This window comes from Chiloscyllium plagiosum, unplaced genomic scaffold (genome assembly GCF_037043375.1).
Source record: "Chiloscyllium plagiosum isolate Xiang-an unplaced genomic scaffold, Cpla_swu_hap1 HiC_scaffold_16, whole genome shotgun sequence".
NCBI classification, from domain to species: Eukaryota; Metazoa; Chordata; class Chondrichthyes; order Orectolobiformes; family Hemiscylliidae; genus Chiloscyllium; species Chiloscyllium plagiosum.
Genome location: NW_028270154.1, coordinates 57,277,964 through 57,295,868, shown reverse-complemented (window position 1 = coordinate 57,295,868; position 17,905 = coordinate 57,277,964). Strand labels below are relative to the sequence as shown.

The window sequence follows — 17,905 nt, the reverse complement described above, 5'->3', positions numbered from 1 at the left end:
GAGGCCTTTCACCTCCTGTCTACCCTCTTGGGCTTCTTTAACCTGTGGTAAAATCTTACCAGTGCGCTCGACTCTTGGTTTACTAGTGTAGGATCTCCCATTTTCCCAACTTCTATCCCTCACAGGATGAAATTCTGGCTGGAAGCTTGTCTTGTTCACCAGCATGTACTCATCTGCTAATTCTGCTGCCCTTCTCGCTTCCTGAACTTTCGATTCCTCCAGGTGAATTCTTACCATCTCTGGAAGTGAATTTATAAACTCCTCCAGCAGAATAATGTCACTTACAGCCTCAAATGTCCCATCTATTTCAAAGCACGCAACCATCGATCAAAATGACTGTTTAATTCTTTCGAACTCAACATAAATCTGACCTGGTTCCTTCTTTGTGTTTCTGAACTGCTGTCCAAATGCTTCTGGTACCAATTCATAAGCACTTAATGTAGCCTGTTTAACCTCTTCATAATCTCTTGACATCTCATCCCTGACAATGCGGCAAATACATCACTAGCTCTGCCTACCAATTTAGTCTGAAATAGCATTACCCATAAATCCTTGGACCACTCCATCTGCCTAGACAAGTTTTCAAATAAAATAAAGAAAGCTTCAATATCTTTCTCATCAAAATGTGGCAGAGTTTTGACACATTTATATACAGAGGAACCTTGATTATCCGAATGAGATGGGTGGGCACTATTTTGTTCGGATAATGGATTATTTGGTTAATTGGTTCAATGCCTCCCCGCTGGGGTTCGGAGTTTTCTGTTAAGACTGCTCTCAGTTCAGGAGACGAGTCAGTAGCATACCGCGTGCAAGCCCCTACACAACATTGCCCGCCCACCCCCAACACCGTCCAAAACTGTCTCCCTGCCCGCCTCTCCCGGCCCCCAATTCTGCCCGCCCCCCAACCCTATCCAACACCGCCCCCCCGCCCACTCCCCAACCCCGTCCAACACCGCCCGTCCCCCCACCCGCCCCCAACTCTGTCCAACACCACCCCCCAAGCCCATCCAACGTCGCCTCCACCCATCCCCAACCCTGTCCAACACCATTGCCCTCAACCACGTCCACACCGCATCTCGCCCCCACCCACCCTGCAAGTTCCCAAACGCCGTCCAACACCACCCCCCAATCCCGTCCACCACTGTCCCCCCGCCCATCCTCCAACCCCATCCAATACCGCCCCCCTCGCCCCCAAACTCATCCAACACTGTCCCCCTTACAACCCAAACCCATCCACTACCGCCCCTTCCCCTCCAACCCTGTCCTGCACTGCCGCCCCCCCCCGTGCGACTGCCCCCTTCCCCCATCCACCCCTACCTCTTCTCTGAGGCAGCTGGACTGGACGCCGACAAGACTGCCTCTGCCTTTGGGTGGTGAGTCTCCAAATAGCGCATACACACACATTACTGCAACTTTTTGACAGGTTCCAGCATTGTGGAAGTGTAGAAGACCAGAGAAAGTGTGGGGGGAGAGAGAGGGCAGGAGGTCAGTCATTTGGAGACTGTGCCTGGGCTTCGATCGATTTCCAGGACTGTTCTCAGCAGCATTTTAGTAGGCCGAGTTCACTTTTAATCACTTTAAACAAAAAACGTGATCAGTGTTGGAAACACATCTTTGATGTAATGTTTCTATCGGGACCTCGAGATCTCCTTCAGATAATCCAATATTCGGGTAATTGATACTTGGATAATCGAGGTTCCTCTGTATATCACTACTTTCTCTTTTAATTTCCTTAACTTGACTTTGCTGACTAAGGCACAACTTCTCATGTTCAAATTCTGTCTCTCTTTCTCTCTCCCTTTCTTCTCTTTCTCTTTGCTCAGCCAAGAACTTTCTCTCTCTCTCTCTTTTTCCCTTTCTCTCTCCTTCTCTTTTCTCTCCCTCTCTTCTCTCTCTTCCCTTTCTTTTTCTTCTCTTTTTCCCTTTCTATCTCCTCTTGTTTATCTTCTAACTCCATTTTCCTCATTGTAATTTAAGTTTTTCTACCTTTATGCAATTGTCTGTTTCTCTGACCCCTTTACAATTTCAGCTTTGCGTTTGTCCTTGGTTAAACCCAAATCTAACTTCTTTGCTAATTCTAAGAGTATGGCCTTTTTCTTTCCTTCTAAACTTTCTTTGCAAATTTGAGAATCACCTTCAAATCCCAGAACCTCTTTTGCAATTTTAAGAGCCATTTTTCTCACTTTTAATTTAATCAACCACAAGTCATCAAAATTAAACAAATTGTCTCACCTGCATGTTATTTAAAGATCTAGGACACTAACCTGCAAGTGTTTAAATCAACTGGGATCTTTCATACACCTAAATCTATTCAAATCTGTCTAATCTAGTTCAAATCGCGGACCCGAGCCCCCAAACTGTTACGACATTGGGTAAACTCTCCTGCTTAATTTAAAACCAACAACACAGAAAAGATTTATCCCATGCAGTAATCTGTAAACATTTTGAGTGGCCAAGAACTCTGTAAAGGAAAAATTAATAAATGTATTTCTTAAAGCATAACAGAGAATAATTAACAAACTACTATTTACAATTTCTTTCTCTAACCTATCTTTCAACTTGTCTTCTATCATCCTAGTCTGAAAGAACTCCCAATTAAGATTCTAATCTCAAAACCAGGCAACGTTAGGTCCTTGTCTTCGGATTTTCCTGTGTCTTCTTTTCATCTTGTTAGGAACTTCTGCGTTACAGGTAACTGATCGAAAAGGTACTTTTAAGAGAGATATTTTTTCAAGCAGTTTACAGCTAGGACTTTGCAATTCTCCTCTCAACTGTTCAATTTTATCCCGGCCTTATACCCCAGAGCATCGGATTGTATCTTTGGCTTTTAAGATTGACAATATACTCAATTCAAACTTGATTAGAAATTGGTATTTTTTTCAGGGTATAATTTAAACTGATTGGCCAAATTTGAATTTGTTTTTGTCTCCAGGCAACGAGCTAATCAAGTTGTTCGACCAATTGTTACATACATTGTTGCCTTATTGAGAACACTTGGTGCTGTGTCCCGTAGTTCTGCTGCTTTTAACTTTCTTAAAGTACACTCACATTTTCATAACACTGTTGAGCAGAAACTGAATGGACAAACCATTTGAAGACTGTGGCTACAAAAGCAGAGGCTAGGAACTCTGTGGCAAGTATCTCAACTCTCAACTCACCAAAGCCTCTCCACCATCTATAACGCACAAGTCAAGACTGTGGTGAATACCCTCCAGCTGCATCAACACTCAAGAAGCTCATCATCAAACAGGAAAAGCAGGCTAGAACAGCATCTAACTTGGCCCATTTTTGCTACCTTTTCCCAGTGCAGAGTGGCAGTGGTGCGTACCATCCACAAGATGAACTACAACTATTTAACAGCATTCTTTAACATAACCTTCCAAACCTTTGGTCTCAACCACCTAGATGGACAAGGGCAGTGGACTCACAAGAATACAATCACCTTCATGTTCCCCTCCAAGCCACACACCACCCTGACTTGGAACTATATCTCCATTCCTTCATCGGCACTGGGGCAAAATCGTTGAATGCCCTCCCGAACAGCATTGTGGGTGTACCTTTAACAAGTGGATTACAGCAAATTAAGAAGGAAGCTTATTACTATTCAAATGGCAAGTAGGGTTGGAAATAAAATCTTGGCCTAGCTAGTGAAGGCCATACCCCATTTATGACTTCTTAAAAAATAATCAATACCCTCACATTTGTTACAAAGTTAACTAAGCCTCTTTAAAATAAACATAAGGAGCCTTCCCAGCCTTTGACCTCAGTACTCCTGCTGTGTTGACATTATACAACTCAACGGTGGGCTGTAGCCAACACTGTCCACTTATATCATGGGACAGAATGGAAGTGTCCTAGTGTTCTTTATTAGGTCTTGAAAGTTTTAAATTAACCACAATGAGGGATCCAAGATGGCCATGATCTGGTAGGTCTGCTGTGCTGGGCTCTGCACCATAGTCAAGTAAAGTGGTACTTTTAACACCCCCCCAATAAAAAAAATCGGGAAAATAAAGTAAAACAAAACCCCTAGAACCCCTAACATTTTGGGAAGCAGATGAAGACGAGTAAAGGAAAGGGAGCACATGGACCGCAGCAAGCAAAGCACTCCCCTACAGTGCTGGGCACACCCGCGGCCACAGCCCCGACTCCCATGGTGGTGCCTTTGAGCCAATTGGAGCAACAGAACTTAGTCTCAGAGTTTGTTAAAGTATGAGAAAAAATTGAGTCGCGCTGGATCTGTTCTGCCATGCTACAAAAGCATAGGCAGGAGATCCAAATGCTTGATCGTTGCATCAAGGCAGGTGAACAAAGGACTGCTGCATCGTAGACTGTGCTGGAGAATTCAGAGAGAAGGATCCGAACTAGAAAGCCAGGTTCAGACCCTGCTAGACCAGGTCAGTGACCTCGAGAATTGAGTTCAATGGAAGAACTTATGGATAATCAGGCTCCCAGAACGTTAAGAAGGCGAGAACCTAGTTGTCCAACTGGAGCAGTGGCTCCTGCAGTTCCTGGGTCTGGGAGTTGAGTCGGGCCAGGTGTGTGTGGAGCGGGCCCACCGGATTACCAAGAACAAATCTGGGTTGGATCAGCGTCCCCACCCGATTCGAGCATGACTTCAGTGGTACAAGGCAAAGCAAATAATAATGGAGGCCTCCAGAAGGCTGGGAAAAGACTCGTTGGACCAGGGGTCAAAAATTATGTTTTTCAAGACTTCTCTGTGGCTGTAATCAAAAAGAGGAAATCTTTTGATGAAGTCAGCAAGAGGTTGAGAGACCTGAATATCCAATACTCTGTGAGGTACCTGGCTGTTCTGCGCTTCAGCCATGGAGGGTCTGTTTACAACTTTGACTCAGCAGAGAAAGCAAGGGATTTCCTAGACTCTTTGAAATAGATGGTCTTGGTCAGAAAAAAAATGGACAATGGTATATCCTTCGCTCTCTTGGTTGTTGGTTATATATGTTTGACATTGCTTTGATGTAAAATCCCCCCTTTTTTTAACTAATGCCTGTTATTCACTTGTTTCCTCCGGGTGTGGGGTGGCTATTTCTTTTATTAAAGACAAATGGAGTTGATGTATCAAGGGAATGTTTTGGGTGTCCACTTTTAATTTTCATGTGTGTAAATAATAGGTTTTCTTTGTCTCTGTACTGCTTGTGTTTGGGACACAGCTTTCGCTGATGGTCGTAGTATTGGGCTGAGTGTCCCCTGTGGGCGAGAGGGGAAATCTCCAGTTATTTGTTGCTTGCATGTATGTTTATTTGTTTAATTTAAGAGTAGTGGTTAGTTTTTTAGATTTTGCAATATCTGTAGTGGTAGTTTTTAGATTTTATAAGTCCTGGTTTTTTTCTCCACTCGGCGTAACATGAGTAAGCCTCTTCCCCTCGGGGGGGCTGCGTGCCATTTTGGATGGTTATGGCCAGTGGTTCATTTAGATGGTGCACCTGGAACATAAAGGGGAGTCATTCCCTAATCAAAAGAAAGAAGGTGCTCTCAACCTCAGAAAGGAGAGGGTTGACATCACCTTGCTACAAGAAATATACTTGAATGACAAGGAACATTTGAAATTACAGCAGGGACAGTTTGGTAGGGTATTCTTTTCCTCTTTAAATTCTGAAAGCAGAAGAGTGGCCATATAAGTACAGAGAAACCTCCCATTTCAGATAATGGACCAAATTGAGGATGAACATGGGCGGTTCATCATCCTGAAGGCCTTAATACACAGGGAAGAGTATGGCATCCTGAATGTCCTTGGCACACCCTCTTAAGTTCTTAATCGACATATTCTCCAAATTGATGGCTCTTGGGGTGCACCATATGATCATAGGAGAAGACCTCAAGTGTCTCATAGATCCCGAGGTGGATAGGATGCCAAGGGGTCTCTCAGGTATCTCCCTGCAATCCAGACAGTTGGTGGACTTATGTGGGAGTTGTGGTTGGTGGATGTGTGGAGGTGTCTCCACCCTAGTGGTAGAGGTTTTACCTTTTACTACAACTGGCACAAGTGTATGTTCTTTGTTCCATTGATCTGTCTGGATTCAGTGTTATCCTACAGGATTGGGAATATAGCCCATTTCGGACTATGTGGCAGTGTACTTGGATGTGAAGATCAGATGTAGTGGAATAGATACATGGCTTTGGCGCGTGGATCCATTTGTTTTGAAGGATAGCAAATTTATAGAGTACTTCACAAGGGAGTTTAGGGCCTTTTGGGCCATTAACACGGGTACAGCCAGTAACCGATTGATGCTTTGGGAGACCACCAAGGCTTATTTAAGGGGCTTAATTATGTCATTCTGAGCAACCAAGAAGAGGCAGAGAGGAGAACAGCAACATATGCTTGAGGCCCGGCTGAAGGCAGCCAAATCAGCATATTGTGATAGACTGTCTGTGGCTAAGCTACAGGGTCACAGCTCTCCGAGCTGCTCTGAATTCAGTAATTACCCAGGCAGCGAAGGGAGAGGTCTCCTTTGCCAATCAAAGGAGAATATGGTGATAAGCCAGGTAGACACCTGGCATATTTGGCCAGGAAGAAAAGTGCCCCACAGTCCATTGTGTCCATTAGGGAGAGAACTTATCACTCACGAGTTTAAAAGATTAATGCAATATTCAGGAAGTTTTACACAGAGTTATACTGGTCTGAGGGTCGTGAGGATAGAGTAGCAAGGATGGAATCCTTTTTAGAGAATCTGAACCTCCCGGGTATAAATGCAGACCAAGCTTCCCTTTTGATGCACCCTTAACAATACAAGAGGTACAAGCAGCGGTAAGGCACTTCCAAAGTGGCAAAGCATCTGGTCTGGATGGGTTTCCAAGCAAATTCTACGAGAAGTTCATAAACATGTTGGCTGAGCTAATATTGGGTTTGTACAATCATTCGTACAGCCAGGACTGCCTTCCCCCTCTCTTAGGAAGGCCAATATCACTCTTATCCTAAAGGGAAGGAAAAATCCTGACGACTGTGCCTCATATACATCTATCTCACTGCTCAATGTAGATTTTAAAATCCTGTCCAAAAAGCTAGCTTTGAGATTTGAGAAGGTACTGCCCACTATCATAAAGGAAGACCAGACAGGTTTTATTAAGTGTCGTAGCTTTCCAGTAATATTAGGAGAGTGTTGAATTTAGTACAGTTATGTCAGCAGAGGCCAATTCTGGGCTTGGTAGTCTCCTTGGATGTGGAAAAGGCGTTTGGTGTCCTGGAACATTTTGGCCTTGAGAGGGCTTTCGCTAGGTGGGTGGCAGTGCTGTATAATGATCCTACAGTGGCGGTCTTTACGAGCAGCATAAAATCAGATAATTTTAGCATTGGGAGAGGCAGCCAACAGGGGTGTCCTCTCTTGCCGCTGCTATTCACCTTAGTAACTAAACTGTTGGCAGAGGCTATTCGGAAGGACTCAAATAATTGTCCCAAAGGTAGGAATGGGAGAGTAGAAAATCACTCTCTACACTGATGATGTTCTTCTCTTCTTGGCTAACTTGGAAAAGTCTGTACTCTGGTTAATACAAAAGATTAATTTATTTGGCATATTTTACAAAATCGGAAGCCATGCCCATGAGGGACTTGTTTGGAGTGCCTGACCTGGAGGATGGAACACAATTTCCTTTTGGGTGGTCAAAAAAGGCTTTCCTTACTCGGGTACTTTTTATTACCCCCACTTTGCACCAGCTGTATAGAGCTAACTTTGTGTAATTGTTTGAAAGGATAAAACAAGATCTTCAGCATTGGGAGGCCTATATCATGGTTAGGCTGAAAGGCCCTGATTAAAATAAATGTTCTTCCTTGACTATACCCCATGAGAATGCTCCCATTCTTGTTGCCCAGACAATTGCTGCGAAAGCTCAGTGGCTGACTTGGATCCTCTATTTGGTGTCTTAGGGGCCCCTCTTGTTAAATTCACCAAGTTGCAACTCCCACAGGGTATGGGGGGGTAGATCTCCCAGATTTTAAGCGATATCAAATAAGCGCTTTATTGTCCTATGAGAGTGACTGGGTGTGAAAGGATTCGAGGTCTATATGGCTTGTTATCAAAGCCTGCCAAGCAAGGTGCCCCTCCTTAATTTATGGATAGGATGAAATCTGTTGCTGAGCATTGTTTATCCTCTTAGTTGGATTACATTGACCCCAGGATTCAGGCTGGGGTCAGTGGATCACGGCTTTAAAGGGAGAGATCCTGATGTCTTTTGACCAGCTAAGTCACAAATATGGGCTACCTAAGTAAGGACTTCTTTCATTATTTTGAGATTAGGGATTATATACAGAGGAGGACCATGCTTTTAGCTCAACCCTAAAAGTCCAACATGGAGAAAATGGTGCTCTGATGCACGGGCACTCTCTGCCAGTACTCTATACCATTTACAGGGAGGGGGCATCTGGAATCTGGAGTCAGGAACTAGGGGTAGAAAATTCATCTGAAACATGGAGGACATATAGGAGAATGTGAAAAAGATCTCGGTATGTAATAAAGCGCAGGTTATGCAATTGAAGATTCTCCGCAGAGCCCAAATGGCGATTAGCAAAATTCAAGAAAGGAGTATCTCCAAGGTGCCCTAAATGTAAAACAATCATTGGGACCCTTACGCATTGTCTGTGGTCATGCTATAAGATCCGTAGGTACTGGGGTGCCATAGTGAATGAGGTGGAGAAGATCCTGGGATTTGAAGTTAAGGCGGATCCAGTATCCCTTCTTTTGGGACTATCAAATCTGCCTCCATTAGATGAGCACGGAAAGAGATTATTAATATTCTCATGTATTGTACAATGAAGAATATTTTAATGAGCTGAACCTCAGAAAACCCCCCATGTTTCATGGGGTGGCATAGATTAGTGAAGGAGCATGTTCCTCTGGATTTTCTTAAGAAAATGGTGCACCAGAAATTGGAACTATTCTATTAAACAGGACAGCACTTTTTAAATTACCTAGACACGGACCTGTCAGCCATATTGACCAGGACCTTTATAAAGTCGTGAAAGCCGGATTTGGTGGTCTGGGGCCTTGGAGGGAGGAAGCTTGAATAAATATGGATATAATAACTGATGCTCCCGTGGATGGGAGCCTCACTGAGGGTGTGTTGGATGGTGTAATTTAACTTAAGTTAATTTAAGTTGATTTTGCATAATTTCACCTAATCTAAGTTAAGTTAGGTTAATCTAGTATAATTTAAGATAATTTAAACTAATTTGCTAAATTCAGTTATTTATTGAATTGTAATGTGGAAAGACTGTCCCGTACCTTTGTGATAATTTTGGTTTGGTTTGTAGAGTAGTAGGTATTGTTAATATTTTTGTAACATAAAATTGTTGCACTACCTTCCGTACTTTTATAATTTTGTAAAAAATAAAAACCTTTTTCAATAAAAAATTAACCACATGATCTTTTTTACACAAAGTTGTTATATCATTTTGAAGATGTTGTATTTGCTGTTTCTTCCCTTCCCCAAACCTCCATTTCTCTTGATTCTTCAGGAAGTTTTTTTTTCAAATTATCATTTTTGTTGAATTATTTTGGGATATGTATCAGCCCTGCTGCTTTCAATGCTGACTCATTTCTACAAGAATCCTTTGACAGGTGTAAGATTTTGTGACATTTGAAAACACCAAAACTCTGTTTTATGTGTCATCTCAGGATATCTTGTTAATATGCACAATGAATTAAACAATGGATACAATGTCTGCCTGGAGGAGGCAGAGGCTATATCATTGCTAAATTAGTATGTTTGACTCCTTTTTCACGATTGGGTTTGGGGAGTGTGGGGGTGGTTGAGAGACAGAGTCATACATATACAACCATTCACCCACCCCTAACTTTAATAAAATAATCTGATTATACGCATCCAGTTTATGATTAATTTGTCCATCGGCTATTTGTGTTTTTATGGCTTTACATTTTCAGAAATACTTTAGGTTGATTATAACATGTATATTTATCAATAATAACTTCATTAAAATTTCTTAACTGTGGACTAACAAACTATATTCTATTTTATTAATTTATTTATAAAATGTAGAGAATATGAAAACATGAAGGCTAATGCATCTGAATGGACTAAGTCAATGATTTTAGTGCTTTCTAATTTTATAAAGCATCCCTGCTGTAGGAAGGATGTTGTGAAACTTGAGAGGGTTTGGAAAAGATTTATAAGGGTGTAGCCAGTGTTTGAGGGTTTGAGTTATACGGAGAGGCGGAATAGGCTATTTTTCCTGGAATGTTGGTGGCTAATGGGTCACCTTATAGAGGTTTATCAAATCATGAGGGGCATGGATAGGGTAGGTTGGCAAGGTGTTTTCCCCAGAGACAGGGAGTCCAAAATCAGAGGGCATAGGTTTAAGGTGAAAGACTTAAAAGGGACCTAAGGGACAACGTTTTCACACAGAAGGTGGTGTGTGTATATGGAATTCCAGAGGAAGTGGTGGAGGCTGGTACAATTACAACATTTAAAAGGCAAATTGAGAGTGTATATGAATAGAAAGGGTTGAGAGGGATATGGGTCAAATGCTGGCAAATGGGACTAGATTAATTTAGGATATCTGGTCGGCATGGACAATTTGGACCGAAGGCTCTGATTCCATGCTATACATCTCTATGACTGTACCTGCAAAGACTAAGTCAATAATTTTAGTTCTTCCTAATTTTATAAACAGCCACGTGGATTGAACCTCCCCAAACCACCAACTCCTCCTGAAGTAGAAGAAGAGTTTTACACGATAGCTGCTTTCCAGACAACCATTCCTGATGGCATCAGTTTTCAGGCAGGACAAAAGGTTGAGGTAAGCAAATGAAAATGCTGTATAAATATTACTTACGTAAAGGTCATTGTGAGCTCATTCTAATGATAGTCTAAAAGATATTTTATGGGGAAATGTACTTTTAACTTCAGGACATAAAGTTCAAATCTTGTATGGATTGGTATAGATTGATGGTGGAAATTTCTCTGAGCCTTTTGAGAATCCAGTTTGGCAATCTCAACTCCATTCCAAACACGCCTAGTCCTAATGCTTGGTACTTTTTACTGAGAAACGGGTACATTTACTGAGGATCTCTTCTGCTCTACCTCAAAGTTGGCACTGAAGTGATGATGTTGGAACAGAAATATTCCTGAAGAAGTTCTCCCTCTGATACAAGGTGAAGGATAGTATGGGAAATGAAATCGAGAGCTGAGGGACTTTTACAGTCTAATTATGCTTAACCTGCTCATACTGGGTGTCTGAAATAGAAAGTATTCCTCTTCTTAAAGAGAATGCTTGATGTGAATAAATGACAGAAAGGAGTAGACCATTTGGCTCCTTGAGCCTACTGTTATTGAATAATCGCCTTAATTATTTCTGGATCCACCTAATTTTTTTGAGATTCCTATACAACACCCAGATCTGTTAACCAGATCATTCTGTATTCTCTCTTCATTTAAATAATATTTTGCTTTACTATTCCTATATCTGCAAATTTTGTCCACAAACCCACTCTTTGCAACTCTATCCTCCCCACATTCTTTGTATGCCATCAAGTTTGACTACTTTACACACTGTCCCTTCATTTAGCTAAAAAGTCCGGAATTTTCCAAATATCTCATGTAAAGGTCAACCCTAGTTCATGGGTAACCGATCAATATTTGAGTGTCATGGTATTATCCTGTACATAAATTGTGTTTTTTCTTTATTCACTTAGAGATCAGAGGCTTCTGCTAACAATACGGTATTTTGGAATGTAGCATGAATTTCAGCCCCTCAAAAATAGTCTCTACGTAATAGTTGATCACGTAAATTTAACCATAAAAAACGTCTAAAAATTCAACTTTTACACAAGTATATACAGTAAAACAACAACAAAATTCAGGCTATGCAATCCGCTTCAAAATAGTTATTCTTCATAAGCTGAAATCCTGAGGATGCCCAAATCTGCAATCAAAATAATTTCAACAATTGTTTATAGGCAGCACCAAGTTTAAGAAGTTCGATTTAAAGTTGTTTGCAGCTGTGAGCTCAAGCAGCAATAAACCGATTCACCCAGTAAAAAACTTAATATTCCCCACACCTTTCACTTTTTTGGTTAAGCAATAGAAAATTAAAGCCTACATTTCCTACACATTTTCTTTTCCTTTCTTGAAAGCAACAGTGAGCTATCACTGGTTACCTCTTAGAACTTTATCTCAGATAAATTCATATCATAAGTAAGCCTAGGCAATATTCATTTTTTGACTGCCACCAGATAGACATCAGTAAAGTATGTTGTTTGTCCTTGGGACGGTGTGCTGTATTATCCAAAATACTTACGCACAAAATTGGATCCAGTAGTGATAAATTACTATATACAAAAGGTATAAAAGCAAATGGTTCATTCCCACATAGGTCAGAATCTTCTTTATATTGGTTTGTGATCTTGCAATGCTCTTTAGACATCAGTTTACATTTGATTCAGTCAAATTGCTCGAATACTTTCCTGAGCGGGAAAATCATTAGTGCCGTCAGTTTATTTTGTTGTTAAATTATGCTCTAACTGAGAATAAATATCTTTTTATTCCTTTTTAGGTAATAGAAAAGAATTTAAGTGGTTGGTGGTACATTCAGATAGATGATGAGGAAGGATGGGCTCCAGCCTCTTTCATTGACAAGTACAAAAAATCAAGTAATGCTTCAAGGTCAAATTTCCTTCCGCCATTAGCACAAGAATTGGCAAAACTTAAACTGGATGGAACTACGGGAAGTAGTAGTAATGGAGATAGTGCCTTTATTGCTAGACCTCTTCCCAAAGAACCGGAACCAAATGATGCTGACTATGACACCATAGTTCAACACAAACTAAAAGAGCGGCGAGGAAGGGATACAAGTAAAAGCCCATCTTCTGACAATAAATTCAATTCTCAGATAAATGTAGAATCTCAATCCAAGTCATGTTCTCCTTCAAATGTTATTAATAATGACACTTCCAGATTTAATAAAGAGAAGCCTGTTCTTCCATTAAAGAAAGAACAGATTAACAGTAAGTTTGAGGGGGAAGTGGTAGATAAGCATTCAAAAGGACTTCCACCCAAGCCAAGTGTACCAGGAGGTATTTTACCCCTGCTGCCACCAAAAATGTCATCTAAAGGAGACAAGAAAGTGACTGCTGAAGCAAGTAAACTTTCACATTCGAAAGGACTTGAATCTGGGCCCAAGATGCTAGCAGGTGAAATTGCAAGGTCTAATCTAAAGCCTGTAGGGAGACAAGCAAAGTCAAAGCCTGATACAGAAGAAAAGTCAGTGGACTCTCCCCCAAATCAGCCACTGAAGCCAAGACCTCTTTTGAGGCCTAAGCCACTTCCTGCCTTGAAAGGAGAAAGTCAATCCGAATCTGAAGTTGACATCTCCAACCTAAGAAGTAAGTTGAGAAGAGCAAAGTTGCCAGACAAAATGGTGGAGCAGGACTCCTCCCAAAATGTTACTGGCAATCAAAACTACTCAAATAATCAAACCTCTCTAGATTTCTGTAGCAGCTCTCCTGGAAATGTAGAAAATGTGCCTCAATTGAAACAAGATTTAGGAATTAGCTCTAAGATAAGTGATGTGAAAGTTATGCAGAGAGAACAAAATGGTCTTGAAAGTGAACAGAATGATAGGGATGATCCAAGTATCACTGAAGAGAAAGCAGCAAAGAGTTTAAAGCCAAGTGAGAAGAAAGGGGATGACCCTCAACCAAAAGGCCCAACTGCAGCAAACAAAGAAGGTCCTCCCCGACCAGTTGTGCCACCAAGAAGACCCCCACTGCCAAAGAAAACCTCCGTAGAATCTGCAGACGTGAAAGGCCATCCAAAAGATACAGCTGAGAACAAGCCCACGTGGGGACAAAATAAACCCTTCATTCCTCCACCAAGATTTAAATCAAGTTCATCTCATGAACAAAGCAAAGATGATATTAAGGCAAGAGGAGCTTCAAAGGAGTTCCTCCCAACAAAAGGATCTGTTCCATTCAAAGTTCATGAACACAGAAAAGAACCAATCTTTCCTTCAAAGCTAACGGACAGACAGGCAGAACTATTGGAAACGGGAAAAGAGAAGAATAATGCTGCATCAATCAACATAAACCTGTCCAAAGATGAAGAATCTTCAAAAGAATGTCTTTATGTAGCTCTTGCAGATTTTGCAGGAGATGAGGAAACCGCTGGATTTAAGGAAGGAACTGTATTTGAAGTATTTGAAAAAAATGCCAATGGATGGTGGTATTGTAAAATCCTGAATAGTGAACCAACATGGGAGGGCTGGGCCCCTTCTAATTATCTAATCAAAAAATAAGTATCATAGTATAGTTTTTTTTTACACTGCAAGATGCTTTTTTCATAATTAATATTTAATTAGCTCATTAATTTATAGGTTTACGCTTTCTAAAAGCAATTTAATACATTCCTTGTGTAGTTTTAACCTAAGTTGGAACAACATAAAGTGCATGGTCAGAAAATAGACGATTTCAGTAATTATTACATATTTTACACTTCTGTTTACTCCATTTAGTCCCTAATGATCTGCCAGTCATCAACCAAGATTAAATAAATGCTCTTGTTGTTTTGAGCACATGATAGTGTTTAAGGTACTGAACTAGCAGCTGAGATTCCACCATGGCACCCTGTAAAGACTGTTTTTAAAAAAACACAACCAGTTTACTAGCATCACCCAATAAGAAAAAAAATGAAAGCTCTCAGTCTGCGATTCTTACTTATCCATATATCAAAAATGAGCTTTTCTAATTGACAAGAAAATTAGAGCTTATTGCTTTTTTGCCAATTAAAGTTGCTGTTGAATACATAAACAAATTATTGGGATTTGGAAATTCCAACAGTGTAATGGTTCATACCAGTTGCAGGTATCATGTAATGTAAATCTGGTACGAGTAAATATTGCCCACAAAACTGTTGTTCCTTCTTAAAGAATTACTCTGCATCAATTGTTTATATTATTTTTCTTTTATATTGTAGAATTCTGCATAAGTAGATAACATAGAAACTTTAATATACAGCTCTGTCAAAAGGGACACAATAGTTTAGCGGATATAATGCACGTAAAGATTAAGAAAATCAGTTATACACGCAAGTAGCATATGGAGTCTGCTGATGAATTTCCATGCAATGACAGAGCACATAGATTTCTATAATCAATACATATTGTGAACCTAACTATATGCAGTTATGTCATTGGTATACTTCAGATACCTCTGAGACAAGAGACTTATGAGAGATAAGTGGGTGGATAATACTTCAGACCAGTTGGTAATATTCTTTAATGATAAAGAGAGTTTGTTAATAGGTTATATTGAAACAAGTTCACTATTAACAAAGAAAAAGTGTACTGAGAACAATGATGAACAGAATTTAAATTGAGTAATGCTCCTTTATTCATCCTTGTTCTTCAAATTATTTGTTTGGTTAATCTCCCATGAATGTAAACTACATGGGGTCTTTAAAAGATGATAACTAAAACATATTAGTTATAATGTAGTGTAGACTTCATCAAACATTTATTAGGAATGATTGCTTTAAGAGGGCTTGACTGGTATCAAGCATAAACTTTGACGCAAGAGACTTGAAATGTGAAACATGCTTTTAAAATTGTTAACATAATTTCTCTTAATAAAATTGAAATGCATTTGAAAGTAGCAAAAAGTAAAATACCTCACGTTTAAACCAGGGAACATTAATATTCTCCTGTCGTGCAAAACCAAGTAAAAAATGCTTAAACAAATGCAATGCGAAAGTAATTGCTTCAATTTGGTTATGATAACAAAAGTATTTTAAAATTACATATACAATATTCAAGCAGCATTTGAGATTACACTGGTCCCACACCCATTCCTTAGCTTTTCTCTCGCCTTATAGTGGCAATCATCTGAAGCATTCAAAAAGATTGCCACTTAGCATTGTAGAATAAATTTTTATTTCAAATGCTTGACCAACAGTTGTGACAATATTTTATCTATGCACTTCACAAGTACACTGGTTTGATGCTGTCAACATAACAGACAATATTGCCAAATGCTACTGGAATGGAAGCTTGACCAGGGAAATTTCTAAATCTGGTTTTGAGAGTTTGCAAAAGATAAAGAAGACAATAATCAAATAATACATTTTGATATCTAAAAACTGACATTAAGTGCCAAAACATTTGTGAGTAATAAATTTATATTATATTGTTAAAATTCCATCTTGCATTGAGTACTTAACACAATTTTCTGCAATATACTAAAGCAAAAGAAAAGTCCACTCATTATTCATATTCCAACTAAGATTTGGCCTGTAATACATTAAATAATGTGAGATCTTGCAAATTTCTCTCCATAATCTTTCAGGTCTTTTTTAATTGCATTGTGTAACTGGTTTTGGAGCAAAAAGAATTGTTAATATCATTTACCTTGGCGAAAGGTATTAGGTAATTTCCCAAAATTTTCTCTCGCTCAATACAAATCTGAGCGACTAATGAAATTCAGCGTAGAAAGGTTTTGATGTGGAATTAATGGTTATTCTATCAAAATGTTCAGCCCATTAAAGAGAAAAAATAAAATTGAAGTTTTACCGTTGCCGTACAACGTTAGTATTTCATAATATGCTTACAAAATTTTGTTACGTTACCTTTCCTCAGTAATATAGATGACTACTCCTCTGCACATAGATTACTAAAGCCAATCATTAATTTGAATTGAGTAATGCTTCTCTTTGAATTCTTGTTACACAGATGATACTTAAAAGTGAAAGGAAATTCTTGAGTCAAATGTTGTAAATGGTAGGAGCTTGCTCCCAGCTTGATCACTTAGTAGTTAGACATATATATTTACAGTTACCCTATGTGCAGTGTTTCACTTTTGGAAGTTTAGGGCACTTCACGATGAACATAACTTCCCATTAGATATGGTAAGTCACTGATGCATTGCACGGTGCTAGATATAAGGGCTAACCAAAAGAAAGGGGGGAGAAATGTGAATAAGGAAGGAATTAAAATCTTTAGGCAATGATCTTGCAGAATACTCCACTCTTTCGAATTATTTTTCAAGCAGTTTAAAATCAACATTCTGCGAGGATCAGAATGAATGGTTGATAGTGTGAAGCCCAGAGGGTGTTTTCCAGTATTTAAGATACAATGTAAAAGCAAATTGGGAAGGCAGGAATGAAAGTTGGTAATGGTGTTGAGAGTGGTTATGAAGTTTAAATTTGGGCTCTGTCAGAGATTTGCATTACACCTAACCTAGATCATGCATGAAGAACTTCATGGCACAGAGCACACAGTGGTAATCTTCCATTTTGTAACACTGACACACTTCATCCTGATAAGTATGTTTACACAAATAAGAAATAATGATAAAACAGGGTTTTATGTTTTAACATGAATTACCTCTTAAAGTCCACTGAACAACGGTGACATCCTGACCATTGAGTAAATAGCAATGGATTATGCTGATCTTTGAAGTTGACAGGAAACATCTTACATGGGAAATACAACAATGTAATTCCTGATTTAAGTATGAAGGGATTTTGGCCTTGATGTCACATGTGGCCTATGTTCAGTTGTCTGTAATTTAGCCATCATTACTGTAGAAAACATTACTAATGATAAACTGTCAATTTGAATTTTGGAGAAGCACTCTCTCAAACTGCAATGTTTTTTTGTTACAAGGGTTTATTTTGTTGAACTTTAATAAACATTTGCAGCTTTTGTTTTAAATGTACCTTGTGCACTGTATTTGTGGGAGACATGGTAGGAATTATGTCCTGAAGCTTGCATCTCATTTCATTTCATCAATGGACATGGCATAGGCTGTGGCTCCAAATGGGTATTTTTCTGTGCTGTGGTTAGCTCCTCTGACATAAGAAAGAAATGTATATAACATGGTACCGAACAATTCACCAAGCATTTATTACAACTCCTACTATACATGTTACAGTCACAGACACTTCA

At 39.6% G+C, this 17,905-nt stretch overlaps 1 protein-coding gene across 2 annotated transcripts in view; it reads left to right on the top strand.

The window, feature by feature from the left end:
• sh3pxd2b (SH3 and PX domains 2B) overlaps positions 1–17,675 on the top strand; it is a 337,393-nt gene extending 319,718 nt beyond the window's left edge. For both annotated transcript variants that reach the window (XM_043703800.2, XM_043703799.2), the window contains 2 exons: positions 10,640–10,765; positions 12,521–17,675. In XM_043703800.2, coding sequence (XP_043559735.1) covers positions 10,640–10,765; positions 12,521–14,260 — 1,866 coding nt within the window. In that variant the 3' untranslated portion in view covers positions 14,261–17,675. The remainder of the gene's footprint in view (positions 1–10,639; positions 10,766–12,520) is intronic.
• The last annotated feature ends 230 nt before the right edge of the window (positions 17,676–17,905 follow it).